Below are 16,095 nucleotides of genomic sequence, written 5' to 3'. Positions count from 1 at the left end.
CAAGAGAGTGAACTCACCAAACTTAGCATCACAAGAAATTGAACTCACTAAAGTCATATCCAATATTTTCTTACCATGAACATGTTTTGCTGAATGCATAGTTAAAATGTAATTACAAAATGGCATAGAGGGCTCAGATACGAGTCAAGGAAGTCTGACGAACCTTCAACTCTTACTAACTGCATAATGTTTCAAAATGTTTGTGAGTTGTAGATAATTCTTTCAAAGCTATAATTACAGATTTAATTTGCATTCAAAATGCCAGTTCAAAAGTCCTTATCAAGAGGTTAATAGTGAAAGGCTATAATGCTGTTGACATACATGATATTAAAAATACACTGGTAAATATTTCTTTGCAGAATTCGTTTTGTCATATTACATTATGAGACTTTTAAACAGTTTTTGTGTAATTAACCGTAACATTGTGCTGAACTCCTGCTGTAATTTGTAGCTTACAAAATAAATATATTAATTTATTAGAAGTAACAGACTGATAATTATATGTATCTTATTAAATACTCACCAGGTTTATAGAGATCTTTGATACAAAAATCATGATGAAATCTTGCATGGTTTGGTTCTTCACTGTTGTTTGTGATGAAAGAAAATTATCCAGTTGTGAATAAACGCATAGCAGGATTGTACTGTTTATATATATGTAATAAAGAATATACACAAACCATTCCTAATTACCACACAATCTTATATAAATCTTAGCTTAACAATCCTTAATAATATAAAGGAACAAATGGTTAGACTTGATTATTTATTATGAAAGCCAGGTTCACATACCATGACTGATTAGTCAAGTGTTTAACAAGCCACTTTAGATGACAGCTTTTGGTCTTAACTTGCATATAGACTAATCACATGATATATTCTAGGTTACTTTTTTGTTTCTATACACAACTAAAGACGTACTAACAGTAACGTGCTCCGTCCTCTGGGGCTGCGGATGGGCTATAAGTTGTTCAAATCTCACTATTTCAACAGTGCCACATCAGTTGGCGGCTGGTGCTGTCCACTGTCTTTCTTCCCTCGGCTGTTACTTTAAACTGTAAACAAACAGATTATCAGCTATCAGTACTCATGTAATATCAAGTGATTATTTTCAGATTGGTCAATCATAACTTACATTAGTAGAAGTGCCCGACACGACCAGGTGGTTAAGGCACTTAACCTCGATACGTAATCTGAGGGTTGAGGGTTCGAATCCCCGTCACACGAAACATACTCTCCCTTTCAGCCGTGTCGGCGTTATAAAGTGATGGTCAATTCCACTATTCGTTGGTAAAAGATTAGAGTTGGCGGCGGGTGGTGATGACAAACTGACTTCTCTCTAGTCTTACACTGCTAAATTAGGGACAGCTAGCGCAGATAATCCTTGTGTAGCTTTGTGCGAACTTTAAAATAAACCCAACCGTCTTGCGAAACTTCTCATTAGAATTTATAAATGAAACAGTTTGTACCGCAAATGTATTATATATTAGTAAGTTCAGTTCTTTTCCTATTCGTTATTACTTTGGAATGTTATTTATTCTGAATAGGAGCGTCCACATCCGTAACAAGCATTGGTAATTTATATTATTCTCTTTGTGTTAAATAAATAGTTATTTGTAACTTTTTGTAGTCTTAACAACCGGAAACAAAACTTGCGTCAGAAAATTTAAAGTTTCTTCAGACATTTCGGATTAATTTACTAATTTGTACTACAGTGTACCGTTTATGAATTTGTAATCAGTGTACAGTGTATTAATTTGTATTACAGTGTACAGTGTATTAATTTGTATTACAGTGTACAGTGTATTAATTTGTATTACAGTGTATTAATTTGTATTATTGTGTACAGTGTATTAATTTGTATTACAGTGTACAGTGTATTAATTTGTATTATTGTGTACAGTGTATTAATTTGTATTACAGTGTACAGTGTATTAATTTGTATTACAGTGTACAGTGTATTAATTTGTATTACAGTGTATTAATTTGTATTATTGTGTACAGTGTATTAATTTGTATTACAGTGTACAGTGTATTAATTTGTATTATTGTGTACAGTGTATTAATTTGTATTACAGTGTACAGTGTATTAATTTGTATTACAGTGTACAGTGTATTAATTTGTATTACAGTGTACAGTGTATTAATTTGTATTTTTGTGTACAGTGTATTAATTTGTATTACAGTGTACAGTGTATGAATTTGTATTATTGTGTACAGTGTATTAATTTGTAATACAGTACACCATTTTTAAGGACATTCTTGTGATTTCTCTAAAACTGTTTTGCATATTCCTAATATGTAGTTAACTAGTCTGATTTTGATGGGGCTGAAGACAGTGCTGCTATTTACGTTAGTGCCGTCATCTCACGGAGGAAAAGTGATGTTCATAATGTGGATTTGTGGACTATTTGCTACGTTTCCTGTCGAGTTTGTGTGTATTCCTGCCGTTGTTGCTGAAGTGTTTGGAAAGAAACACACAGCTATGATTTATGGATTTATCTACTTTATAGCGGTAAGTAATAAGAGAAAGTATAAGTTAAAAAGGATCACACAGCTATGAGTTATGGAATAGTTAACTTTGTAGCGGTAAGTATTGAGAGAAACTAAACTTTAAAAAGGAACACACAGCTATGAGTTATGGAATAGTTAACTTTGTAGCGGTAAGTATTGAGAGAAACTAAACTTTAAAAAGGAACACACAGCTATGAGTTATGGAATAGTTAACTTTGTAGCGGTAAGTATTGAGAGAAACTAAACTTTAAAAAGGAACACACAGCTATGAGTTATGGAATAGTTAACTTTGTAGCGGTAAGTATTGAGAGAAACTAAACTTTAAAAAGGAACACACAGCTATGAGTTATGGAATAGTTAACTTTGTAGGGGGTAAGCATTGAGAGAAACTAAACTTTAAAAAGGAACACACAGCTATGAGTTATGGAATAGTTAACTTTGTAGCGGTAAGTATTGAGAGAAACTAAACTTTAAAAGGAACACACAGCTATGAGTTATGGAATAGTTAACTTTGTAGCGGTAAGTATTGAGAGAAACTAAACTTTAAAAGGAACACACAGCTATGAGTTATGGAATAGTTAACTTTGTAGCGGTAAGTATTGAGAGAAACTAAACTTTAAAAGGAACACACAGCTATGAGTTATGGAATAGTTAACTTTGTAGGTAAGTATTGAGAGAAACTAAACTTTAAAAGGAACACACAGCTATGAGTTATGGAATAGTTAACTTTGTAGCGGTAAGTATTGAGAGAAACTAAACTTTAAAAGGAACACACAGCTATGAGTTATGGAATAGTTAACTTTGTAGCGGTAAGTATTGAGAGAAACTAAACTTTAAAAAGGAACACACAGCTATGAGTTATGGAATAGTTAACTTTGTAGCGGGTAAGCATTGAGAGAAACTAAACTTTAAAAAGGAACACACAGCTATGAGTTATGGAATAGTTAACTTTGTAGCGGTAAGTATTGAGAGAAACTAAACTTTAAAAAGGAACACACAGCTATGAGTTATGGAATAGTTAACTTTGTAGCGGTAAGTATTGAGAGATACTAAACTTTAAAAAGGAACACACAGCTATGAGTTATGGAATAGTTAACTTTGTAGGGGGTAAGTATTGAGAGAAACTAAACTTTAAAAAGGAACACACAGCTATGAGTTATGGAATAGTTAACTTTGTAGCGGTAAGTATTGAGAGAAACTAAACTTTAAAAAGGAACACACAGCTATGGTTTATGGAATGGTTAACTTTGTAGCGGTAAGTATTGAGAGAAACTAAACGTTAAAAAGGAACACATAGCTATGAGTTATGGAATAGTTAACTTTGTAGCGGTAAGTATTGAGAGAAACTAAACGTTAAAAAGGAACACACAGCTATGAGTTATGGAATAGTTAACTTTGTAGCGGTAAGTATTGAGAGAAACGAAACGTTAAAAAGGAACACACAGCTATGAGTTATGGAATAGTTAACTTTGTAGCGGTAAGTATTGAGAGAAACTAAACTTTAAAAAGGAACACACAGCTATGAGTTATGGAATGGTTAACTTTGTAGCGGTAAGTATTGAGAGAAACTAAACTTTAAAAAGGAACACACAGCTATGGTTTATGGAATGGTTAACTTTGTAGCGGTAAGTATTGAGAGAAACTAAACTTTAAAAAGGAACACACAGCTATGGTTTATGGAATGGTTAACTTTGTAGCGGTAAGTATTGAGAGAAACTAAACTTTAAAAAGGAACACACAGCTATGGTTTATGGAATGGTTAACTTTGTAGCGGTAAGTATTGAGAGAAACTAAACTTTAAAAAGGAACACACAGCTATGGTTTATGGAATGGTTAACTTTGTAGCGGTAAGTATTGAGAGAAACTAAACTTTAAAAAGGAACACACAGCTATGGTTTATGGAATTGTTTACATTTTAACGGTACGTACGAAGAGAATCCAGCAGTTAAACAGGAACACACAGCTATGGTTTATGGAATGGTTTACATTTTAACGGTAATTACGAAGAGAATCTAGAAGTTAAACTGGAACACACAGCTATGGTTTATGGAATGGTTTACATTTTAACGGTAATTACGAAGGGAATCTAGAAGTTAAACAGGAACACACAACTATAATTTATGGAATGGTTTACATTTTAACGGTAAGTACGAAGAGAATCTAGAAGTTAAACTGGAACACACATCTATAATTTATGGAATGGTTTACATTTTAACGGTAATTACGAAGAGATTCCAGAAGTTAAACAGGAACACACAGCTATGGTTTATGGAATGGTTTACATTTTAACGGTAAGTACGAAGAGTTTGTTTGTTTGTTTGGGAATTTCGCACAAAGCTACTCGAGGGCTATCTGTGCTAGCCGTCCCTAATTTAGCAGTGTAAGACTAGAGGGAAGGCAGCTAGTCATCACCACCCACCGCCAACTCTTGGGCTACTCTTTTACCAACGAATAATGGGATTGACCGTCACATTATAACGCCCCCACGGCTGGGAGGGCGAGCATGTTTGGTGCGACTCGGGCGCGAACCCGCGACCCTCAGATTACGAGTCGCACGCCTTACGCGCTAGGCCATGCCGGGCCGCAAGTACGAAGAGAATCCAGAAGTTAAACAGGAACACACAGCTATGGTTTATGGAATGGTTTACATTTTAACATGAGTTACTCTTACATATTGTAAACATTTCGTTTTGCCTGTAATTATCAAATCTTAATAGTAAAATCCATTTCGTAGCCATTGTAACCACTTAATAACAGTTTATATCTTTCTATCTTTCTTATTAATATCTTTATTTTATCAACATTAAAGTTTGACAACTGGTTTTTGTTTTGTTTTACTGATCCACCACTTTACTGATAAATGTTTTGTTATACATCTAACTACTTAGTTACCTTGTGTATTCATGTAGGGTACTTCTGTTGTTATCTGGCCTCCGACATTTCAAGTAATTATTCCATTTTTCGGATGGTTTGGAACATTTTGTTTGATCGGAAGTATTTCTTTCATTGGTGAGTTATGGTAGTTTGTATGGAATAAATGTAATGTTAGTTGTGTTCGCCTTTACCTTACTTTAAAGGATATTCAATTATTTGACATCGCTACTTCTATACTAATAAATATTAATTTTTAATTAACTCATAGTTTAACAGCACTAAAATCAAATGAAAATTTTCTGTTTCGAATGTCTTGAATTTTCGGTAAATTTAAATACTGATTACCGTAAAAATACCGTAAAATAGTGATGTAATACAAATGGCAAATAAACAAAAATGTTTTATATCACTTCTTAAGAAACTGGATTTGTGTTTGAAATCGAAACTTAAGTTATTTTAGTGAGTTTCCGCGAAGTTTTGTGTTACATAAGGTGGATTTTTTTGTTTAACAATTGTCTACTTCGGTTTTTGTCTCAATAAACTTAATATTCTGTAACTTTTGTTCAGACTTAAAAGTACTTAAAAATGAACTAATGTTGAACCTATATTGTATCATTTCATTATTTACCTTGTTATAATGAACTAATGTTGAACCTATATTGTATCATTTCATTATTTACCTTGTTATAATGAATTAATGTTGAACCTATATTGCATCATTTTATATTTACCTTGTTATAATGAATTAATATTGAACCTATATTGTATCATTTCATTATTTACCTTGTTATAAGGAATTAATATTGAACCTATATTGCATCATTTTATATTTACCTTGTTATAATGAATTAATGTTGAACCTATATTGTATAATTTCATTATTTACCTTGTTATAATGAATTAATATTGAACCTATATTGCATCATTTCATTACTTACCTTGTTATAATGAATTAATATTGAACCTATATTGCATTATTTCATTATTTACCTTGTTATAATGAATTAATATTGAACCTATATTGCATCATTTTATATTTACCTTGTTATAATGAATTAATGTTGAACCTATATTGCATCATTTTATATTTACCTTGTTATAATGAATTAATGTTGAACCTATATTGCATCATTTTATATTTACCTTGTTATAATGAATTAATGTTGAACCTATATTGCATCATTTTATATTTACCTTGTTATAATGAATTAATGTTGAACCTATATTGCATCATTTCATTAATTGCCTTGTTATAATGAATTAATATTGAACCTGTATTGCATCATTTCATTAATTGCCTTGTTATAATAATAATATCTTTTTGTACATTATTTAAATGTATTTAAGTCCCTAATGTTTAATAATAATAAAAAACAGTTAGTAGTATGTAATCTAATTCAGGATAAAACTAGTTAACATATGAAAGAGCAGAAGCAGTTATCTACAAATGAATTATTTTCGCAAATCAAACTTTGAATATATTTAATGATCACAAATACAGTTTCAATGATTTTAAAATGGTATCTTTTTTTTTTGTAAAGAAATATTGTGACTTTTTATAGTTGTTTTGGAGTGTAATAAATTTGATTAAATATCTGGTTCATGTTGTTTCATTGCATGAAGGATTGCGACACAATTATATTGTCATAAACTATCAGTGTCATATTGTGATTATGTAATAAACTATCAGTGTTACGACACAGTTACATAGTTATAAACTGCCAGTGTTACATTATGGTGGCGACAAAACTATATTATAATAAATTATTACTGTTACACAGTGATAAGTTTTGTTTGAAAACTAAACTATTCCTTCCGTTTCTTTGATCACAGATACTTGTCTTCCAATATCCAATCAAATACTGCTCAAAACAAGATTGTTGCCCGTATTAGTTAAACATTTATGAATATTAAAACTGTATATTTAGGTCTAGCACCTGCATTATTTTTGTTTAAACATCTACAACTTGTGTCATTTAGTATCCAAGCTTCATCTATTTTATTTTGTATACAGGTTTTCTTGCGTCAATGGTATACCCTGAAAATTTTCACAGACAACCAGCAAAATCAACTATTTGTAATGACGAAAGAGAACAAGTCTTATATGGGACTGTTGTATGGCAGAAATGAACCAGTCATCGTTCACGCATCTTCGTGACTTACAGCCCTTAATTTTGATTGGGTATTGAGGTTTTTGAAATAAAGAATAATAAATTTTGTGGTTTTTGTTTTTCCCAGAAAGTATATTTAACTGCTGTCATAGCAACTTGTGTTTTACTGTTATTGATGTAATAATGTTGTTACACTAGTTGGAAAAATGTTGTAAAACAGTGTAATAAAACATTAACAATGCCATATAACTTCATTAAATCTCTCAGTGTACAGGTAGTTTATATAGATTCCTCTCGCAAAAAAATGAATTACATATTTTAGAGTTGTAGGTACACTATAAGAGTGACAGACAGCTTCACTATTGAATGAATAAAAAGCTATCCAAAAATTAACGATGAATTATTTTGACTAGGTGTCAACTACGAACATAAAATTAGCACTTTGTGGCTTTACGAGAAGAAACTAAAACGAACTGTTTTTATGTTTGTATATCGTACTGGATGAATGACATAGTCGATCATATAGTTCAGCTTATTGTTACACATCCCCTTCTAACAACTTGTAATACAGTAATAACTAAATCCTATTTTAATAATGAAACATTTTCTTAGAACTATTTGTAACACTTTATTCGAAGTGGGTTGTGGCGAGTATCTTCAATGTTATAAAACCCTTCTCTTCAAACCTTTGAGGAAGAAAATATGATGAAAATTATCCTAGTATCATTCTCTTTAATTTTACCATTTTGTGTGTCAAAATGTGAAACAGAAAGGTTCAGTAGTTTTACTCTATACGTAATCACACCTTAATACAATTTATTTGTTTGTTTTATAAATGTTTCCCGAATGCTACACAATCTTTATCTGGAGGGACGTCAACCATTCAACAAATTTCCCTCATACTATCCTCTTCAGACCACTGTCCAGTACTTCAGGAACCAACAAGAAGCTGTATCTTATATTTCTGAAAGATACACTCCACAGTAACACCATATAACGTTATTTATCAGTCCCTGAGGTGACATAAAGTGGAAAGAGATGGGCGGGATGACTATGTTTGATTAAGAAGTGTAGCGATATATTAATAACTAGAAAAGACAGGAGGTTTTTAGTTTAGAATCTTGTTTCTCAATTTCGGTAACATCGAATATTAATTCGTGATAAACTATCGACCTTTTATGTGGACATCACCAACATCTAGTTTGAACTAATGTTGCATGACATACAAAAATCGATATTTAGGATTTCATTTTTTCATAGTTACTTCTAAGTACGAAATAACTAATGGACAATATTAAAATATGAATTATAATCTATAACTTGTAACAAATTTAAGACGTACATACAAAGATTAATACTTCAATAAACTATTGAATGCGAACCAACAAATGTTATTCGGCATAGCATTTGACCCGATACCTGTATTAATAGTGTTTACGGAAAGACAGCGTACGTATTTCGCATAGATAAATAGATAGATAAAAGAAAGGTATATGAAAAAACATTTTATCATAAAACAATTAGTACCGTAAATTATTTTTATAATAAAAGTGATGTTTTGTAAAACCACAGTAACGATTCAAGCTGGCAGAAATCTCACAGAAACTAGTTTCAAAAGATTCATGACTCCTCTCCAGGATTACGCGTCTTTATCTAAGAGAAAAAACTGGTCAACAAACGTCTACCTGACCCTGACCTAAAAATTCTCTTAAGGACACAGAAAGTTCTTAAGTTTAAAGTGGCTTTGAAATTTCTTAAAATTAGGAAGACTTTTGATTAAGCAACTTTCTTATTATTTTTATGTTGTTATCATTAAAAAGACAAAAACAAATATATATATATATAATTTCTATAAACTGATGGCTCTAAGTTCACTTATTCTATAAACCGATGGTTCTAAGTTCACTTCTCATTCTATAAACCGATGGTTCTAAGTTCACTTCTCATTCTATAAACCGATGGTTTTAAATTACTTTCTTTTTTATTTTAACTAGTGTGACATTGATACTATTATTTTCTTTACTGTTTAAACAACAATAAAATTATTGTAATTTAATTTTGCCATGACGCCATACTAATAATACGTCATCTACATATGTAAAGATTAAATGTTAAAGGGAAATGAGGATGATATCCAAACCAAGGTAAAGACGAGCTGCTTGGACTTGTGGGATCAAATGAGGAAGATATCCAAACCAAGGTAAAGACGAGCTGCTTGGACTTGTGGGATCAAATGAGGAAGATATCCAAACTAAGGTAAAGACGAGCTGCTTGGACTTGTGGGATCAAATGAGGAAGATATTCAAACCAAGGTAAAGACGAGCTGCTTGGACTTGTGGGATCAAATGAGGAAGATATCCAAACCAAGGTAAAGACGAGCTGCTTGGACTTGTGGGATCAAATGAGGAAGATATCCAAACTAAGGTAAAGACGAGCTGCTTGGACTTGTGGGATCAAATGAGGAAGATATCCAAACCAAGGTAAAGACGAGCTGCTTGGACTTGTGGGATCAAATGAGGAAGATATCCAAACCAAGGTAAAGACGAGCTGCTTGGACTTGTGGGATCAAATGAGGAAGATATTCAAACCAAGGTAAAGACGAGCTGCTTGGACTTGTGGGATCAAATGAGGAAGATATCCAAACCAAGGTAAAGACGAGCTGCTTGGACTTGTGGGATCAAATGAGGAAGATATCCAAACTAAGGTAAAGACGAGCTGCTTGGACTTGTGGGATCAAATGAGGAAGATATCCAAACCAAGGTAAAGACGAGCTGCTTGGACTTGTGGGATCAAATGAGGATGATATCCAAACCAAGGTAAAGACGAGCTGCTTGGACTTGTGGGATCAAATGAGGAAGATATCCAAACCAAGGTAAAGACGAGCTGCTTGGACTTGTGGGATCAAATGAGGAAGATATCCAAACTAAGGTAAAGACGAGCTGCTTGGACTTGTGGGATCAAATGAGGAAGATATTCAAACCAAGGTAAAGACGAGCTGCTTGGACTTGTGGGATCAAATGAGGAAGATATCCAAACCAAGGTAAAGACGAGCTGCTTGGACTTGTGGGATCAAATGAGGAAGATATCCAAACTAAGGTAAAGACGAGCTGCTTGGACTTGTGGGATCAAATGAGGAAGATATCCAAACCAAGGTAAAGACGAGCTGCTTGGACTTGTGGGATCAAATGAGGATGATATCCAAACCAAGGTAAAGACGAGCTGCTTGGACTTGTGGGATCAAATGAGGAAGATATCCAAACTAAGGTAAAGACGAGCTGCTTGGACTTGTGGGATCAAATGAGGAAGATATTCAAACCAAGGTAAAGACGAGCTGCTTGGACTTGTGGGATCAAATGAGGAAGATATCCAAACCAAGGTAAAGACGAGCTTCTTGGACTTGTGGGATCAAATGAGGAAGATATCCAAACCAAAGTAAAGACGAGCTGCTTGGACTTGTGGGATCAAATGAGGAAGATATCCAAACCAAGGTAAAGACGAGCTTCTTGGACTTGTGGGATCAAATGAGGAAGATATCCAAACCAAAGTAAAGACGAGCTGCTTGGACTTGTGGGATCAAATGAGGAAGATATCCAAACCAAGGTAAAGACGAGCTGCTTGGACTTGTGAGATCAAATGAGGAAGATATCCAAACCAAGGTAAAGACGAGCTGCTTGGACTTATGAAATCAAATGAGGAAGATATCCAAACCAAGGTAAAGACGAGCTGCTTGGACTTGTGGGATCAAATGAGGAAAATATCCAAACCAAGGTAAAGACGAGCTGCTTGGACTTGTGGGATCAAATGAGGAAGATATCCAAACCTAGGTAAAGACGAGCTGCTTGGACTTGTGGGATCAAATGAGGAAGATATCCAAACCAAGGTAAAGACGAGCTGCTTGGACTTGTGGGATCAAATGAGGAAGATATCCAAACCAAGGTAAAGACGAGCTGCTTGGACTTGTGGGATCAAATGAGGAAGATATCCAAACCAAGGAAAAGACGAGCTGCTTGGACTTGTGGGATCAAATGAGGATGATATCCAAACCAAGGTAAAGACGAGCTGCTTGGACTTGTGGGATCAAATGAGGAAGATATCCAAACTAAGGTAAAGACGAGCTGCTTGGACTTGTGGGATCAAATGAGGAAGATATTCAAACCAAGGTAAAGACGAGCTGCTTGGACTTGTGAGATCAAATGAGGAAGATATCCAAACCAAGGTAAAGACGAGCTGCTTGGACTTGTGGGATCAAATGAGGAAGATATCCAAACCAAGGTAAAGACGAGCTGCTTGGACATGTGAGATCAAATGAGGAAGATATCCAAACCAAGGTAAAGACGAGCTGCTTGGACTTGTGGGATCAAATGAGGAAGATATCCAAACCAAGGTAAAGACGAGCTGCTTGGACTTGTGAGATCAAATGAGGAAGATATCCAAACCAAGGTAAAGACGAGCTGCTTGGACTTGTGGGATCAAATGAGGAAGATATCCAAACCAAGGTAAAGACGAGCTGCTTGGACTTGTGGGATCAAATGAGGAAGATATCCAAACCAAGGTAAAGACGGGCTGCTTGGACTTGTGGGATCAAATGAGGAAGATATCCAAACCAAGGTAAATACGAGCTGCTTGGACTTGTGGGATCAAATGAGGAAGATATTCAAACCAAGGTAAAGACGAGCTGCTTGGACTTGTGGGATCAAATGAGGAACATATCCAAACTAAGGTAAAGACGAGCTGCTTGGACTTGTGGAATCATTTCAGTTGGGGAAGTTTTTGGATTGGATGTTCTAGACTTAAGGAACAAAGGGTATGGTATGTTTGAAAGGGCTTTCAACTCAGCAGTAAGAGAAGATTTAAACTTAGTGTAGATAATGACGAGGGAAAATATGAATTAAATGAAACAAATTGAGACGTAGAGGATAATTCAGCATAGAAAATCAGTATGAAAGTAGTTATAAAGTAGGCTCAATTGTTTCTATTATATTGCTAGAAGTATAATAAATAAAACAGATGACCTTAAGGCACTGGTAGGAATAGAATATTTTGATGACATTGGAATAGCTGAAACATGGCTAAATGTAGATGATTTTGATGTGAGAAATGTCTTTGAAGTACATGGTTATAGGTTATTTAATGGAAACTATTAGTTAAGAGAGTGGGAGGAGTGGCTCTATATGAGTTGCATCTTGTTGAAGTTGAGGATATTAAGCATACTAGCAAAGGGATTGAATCCATTTTTGTTTCTATTAGTGAATATCAAAACAAAAAGGTGTTAGTAAGAATTTGTTACAAACCACCAGATGAAACTGATGAAATTGGTAAGAAACTTTACGGTGACATTAAGATTTCAGCTGTTAATGAAGTAAGATTTATGTTTAATTTTCACTTCAGACACATTAATTGAGAAATGCTTGAATCAAATCATGAGAGTGAAAGGTTTCTGAAAACTATCCAAGGTGGAATCATGCTATGTTAGATTTATTGTTAATTACTGATATATGTACAAGAGATTATATCCGGTATTAGGTTTGATGTTTTCCTGCATATGAAATTCAGGAATAATAATATTTTGATTCCAATTTTTTAAAAAAGCAAATTTTTAAGGAATATTACAAGAAGTATCTGTAGAGAATTGGGCAGTTGAGTTATTTGTAGACACAAAGCAAATATGGAAAATTTTAATATTAATAAAAATATCTCCGTTATAGAAAGAAGAAGATAGCTGTAAGAAAGGCTAGGTTGGCTCACAAAGGGTATAAGAAGTAAAATGAAGATAGAATTGGGATGTTTAAAGTATTATAAACATCCTGGTCTACATAATATTGCACCGAGAGTTTTAAAGAATGTCAAGGTATGGCTACGTGATCCACTTACCACCATTTTATCTGAGTCCTTGAATAGTGGAAAAGAAGTAACAGATCAAAAATTATCCAATTTCACTCCTATCTTTAAAGGGGTTAGTAGAAGTTGTCTCAGTAATTATAGGCCTATTAGTCTTACATCAATTGTAGTAAATATTTTGGAAAGTCTGATAAACGTACTTTGCGAAATCATTTTACAAAGTTTAGAATTTTATAAGATAATCAAAGTGGTTTTACTAAGTAAAAATCTTACCTAACGTATCTTTTGACAGGCTTTGAAAATCTTATTTCACATGTAAATCATGGTAAGAGCGTATATTTAGTGTGTGTGGATTTTCAGAAAGCATCTGACAAAGTACCACTTAAACTATTGTAATGAAACATCATTATACGTATGGGTGCATTAACTAATTGGATACAAGAGTGGCCTGATGGATGAAAACAGAAAACTGTTACAAATAGAGTCAAGTTAAACTGGATTGATGTTGCAAGAGGTGTACCTCAGGGCTAAGTCTTAGGACCGTTGCTTTTTGTTGATTTATATTCATGACAGATGAAGGAATTGTCGATAAATTACATGAATTTGCTAACGATATCAAGGTGTTGATAGTTGCTGTGAAAAGACTGCTTCTTAACAAATATTTAGATCATTTAGTGAGTTGGGTAAATAAATGGCAGATTAGTTTTAATTATTATAAATGAACATATTGCATGTGGGTTATCATAACTTCAACTATAATCATAATAGTGTTATGAAAGAAAATGATCTTGGTGTAAAGAATGATCAGTTTCTGAATCAATTCAAGCAGTGTAATGTTGCTATTATAGCGTAACTAGGATTTTATGTCCACTGAAATATTGAATGCAAGCCTAAAGAAGTTATAATTTCATTGTATAGGTCTCTGGTTAAGCCATATTTGGAGTATTCTGTTGAGTTTTGGGTTTCTTACATCAGGAAGGACATTAAATTGTTGAAAAGAGTTTCAAAGGAGGGTTATTAAAACGGTACTTGGTACAAAGGGAAGATTTGTTATCTCAAATTAAAGTGTTTACGATTGTAAAAGGAATTGATAATGTTAATGCATCAACATATTCGTACTTAAGAGCGAGTATTATAAAACTAAGGTGACACAGATTAGGGCAAGATAGAAATATTCTTCAGTTAAGACAATTTTATTTTTCAAGTATGTGTTTGCCTTTGTAAAAGGTTGCCTTTGGTTGTTGTGGAGACAGCAAATTTGAGTAAACGTAAAAGAAAACTTGATGGATGTATATATTATAAGACCTCTTTTAATTATTTTTAGATGATGGTACAGCCAAGACGGACGAATAGCTCTTTTGTTACTCCTAACCATTATATTATGTTATTTCTTCACCATACCATCAGAAGATACATGATTTTTTTCTGGTCTTCCGATCCCAGATGCACTACTGTGTAAAAGTGTTAGGACAAAGTTAAAAATTAGATTTTCGGGTATTTTAAAGAGTAATGGAAGACAAACCCTTCCGAATTTACTAAATTACTGTTTACTATCCAAAAATATTAACTAATGTTTTTATAAGAGTTTAAACTGTATGAAAAATCAAGTAAAATCAAGCATACATCCATGCAATCTTCATAAACAAACATTGACAGTAGAATGGATTGTACTGAAGAGTTCAGTGACTTTCAACGTGGCACTGTCGTAGGATGTTACCTTTCCAACAAGCCAGTTCGTCAAATTTTTGCCCTGCTAAAGCTGCCCCGGTGAACTGTAAGTGTTGTTATTGTGAAGTGGAAACGCCTCAACAACAGCTCAGCCACAAAGCCGTAGGCCATACAAACTCACAGCACAAGACCGCCGAGTGATGAAGCGCGTAGCGCGTAAATGTCGTCTGTACACAGTTGCAACACTCCCGAGTTCCAAACTGCCCCTGGAAACAACGTCAGCACAAGAACTGTTCGTCGGGAGCTTCATGAAATGAGTTTCCATGGCCAAGGAACCGCATATAAGCCTAAGATCACCATGCGCAATGTCAAGCGTAGGATGTAGTGATGTAAAGCACATCACCATTGAATTCTGGAGCAGTGGAAACGCGTTCTCTGGAATGATGAATTACGCTCCACTATCTGGCAGTCCGATAGAAGAACTTGAGTTTGGCGGATGCCAGAAGGACGCTACCTGCCTGAATGCATAGTGCTAACTGTAAAGTTTTGTGGAGGAGAAATAATGGTCTGGGGCTGTTTTTCATGGTCAGGACTAGACTCTTTAATTACAGTGAAGGAAATCTTAATGCTACAGCATTGAACGACATTCTAGAAAATTGTGTGCTTCCAACTTTGTGGCAACAGTTTGTGGATGACCCATTTTTGTTTGAGCATGACAATGCTCCCATGAACAAAGCGAGGTCCATATATTGTGTACAGTTTCAGTGGTGCTAAAGCTAAACCCTATGCGACATCTGTTTGGAGTTTACAGTGGAAAACAATTTAAAGGTGCGATGTACAAAAAAATGTTTATTTTATGTATACAATAATTTTATATTAAACATTGTACAGTTTTCTTATCTATACAATAATTTTATATTAAACATTGTACAGTTTTCTTATCTATACAATAATTTTATATTAAACATTGTACAGTTTTCTTATCTATACAATAATTTTATATTAAACATTGTACAGTTTTCTTATCTATACAATAATTTTATATTAAACATTGTACAGTTTTCTTATCTATACAATAATTTTATATTAA

The 16,095-nt window shown here is 33.7% G+C and overlaps 1 protein-coding gene across 1 annotated transcript in view; it reads left to right on the top strand.

Moving 5' to 3' along the window:
* LOC143229935 (apicoplast pyruvate carrier 1-like) overlaps positions 1-7,748 on the top strand; it is a 33,686-nt gene extending 25,938 nt beyond the window's left edge. Inside the window, exons 8-10 of the mRNA XM_076462810.1 lie at positions 2,306-2,515; positions 5,424-5,523; positions 7,403-7,748. Of these exons, the coding sequence (XP_076318925.1) occupies positions 2,306-2,515; positions 5,424-5,523; positions 7,403-7,518 (426 nt within the window). The 3' untranslated portion in view covers positions 7,519-7,748. The remainder of the gene's footprint in view (positions 1-2,305; positions 2,516-5,423; positions 5,524-7,402) is intronic.
* Positions 7,749-16,095: the final 8,347 nt, after the last annotated feature.

Source organism: Tachypleus tridentatus, chromosome 10, assembly GCF_004210375.1.
Source record: "Tachypleus tridentatus isolate NWPU-2018 chromosome 10, ASM421037v1, whole genome shotgun sequence".
In the NCBI taxonomy this organism is placed as follows: Eukaryota; Metazoa; Arthropoda; class Merostomata; order Xiphosura; family Limulidae; genus Tachypleus; species Tachypleus tridentatus.
This window is presented reverse-complemented; position numbering and strand designations above follow the sequence as displayed.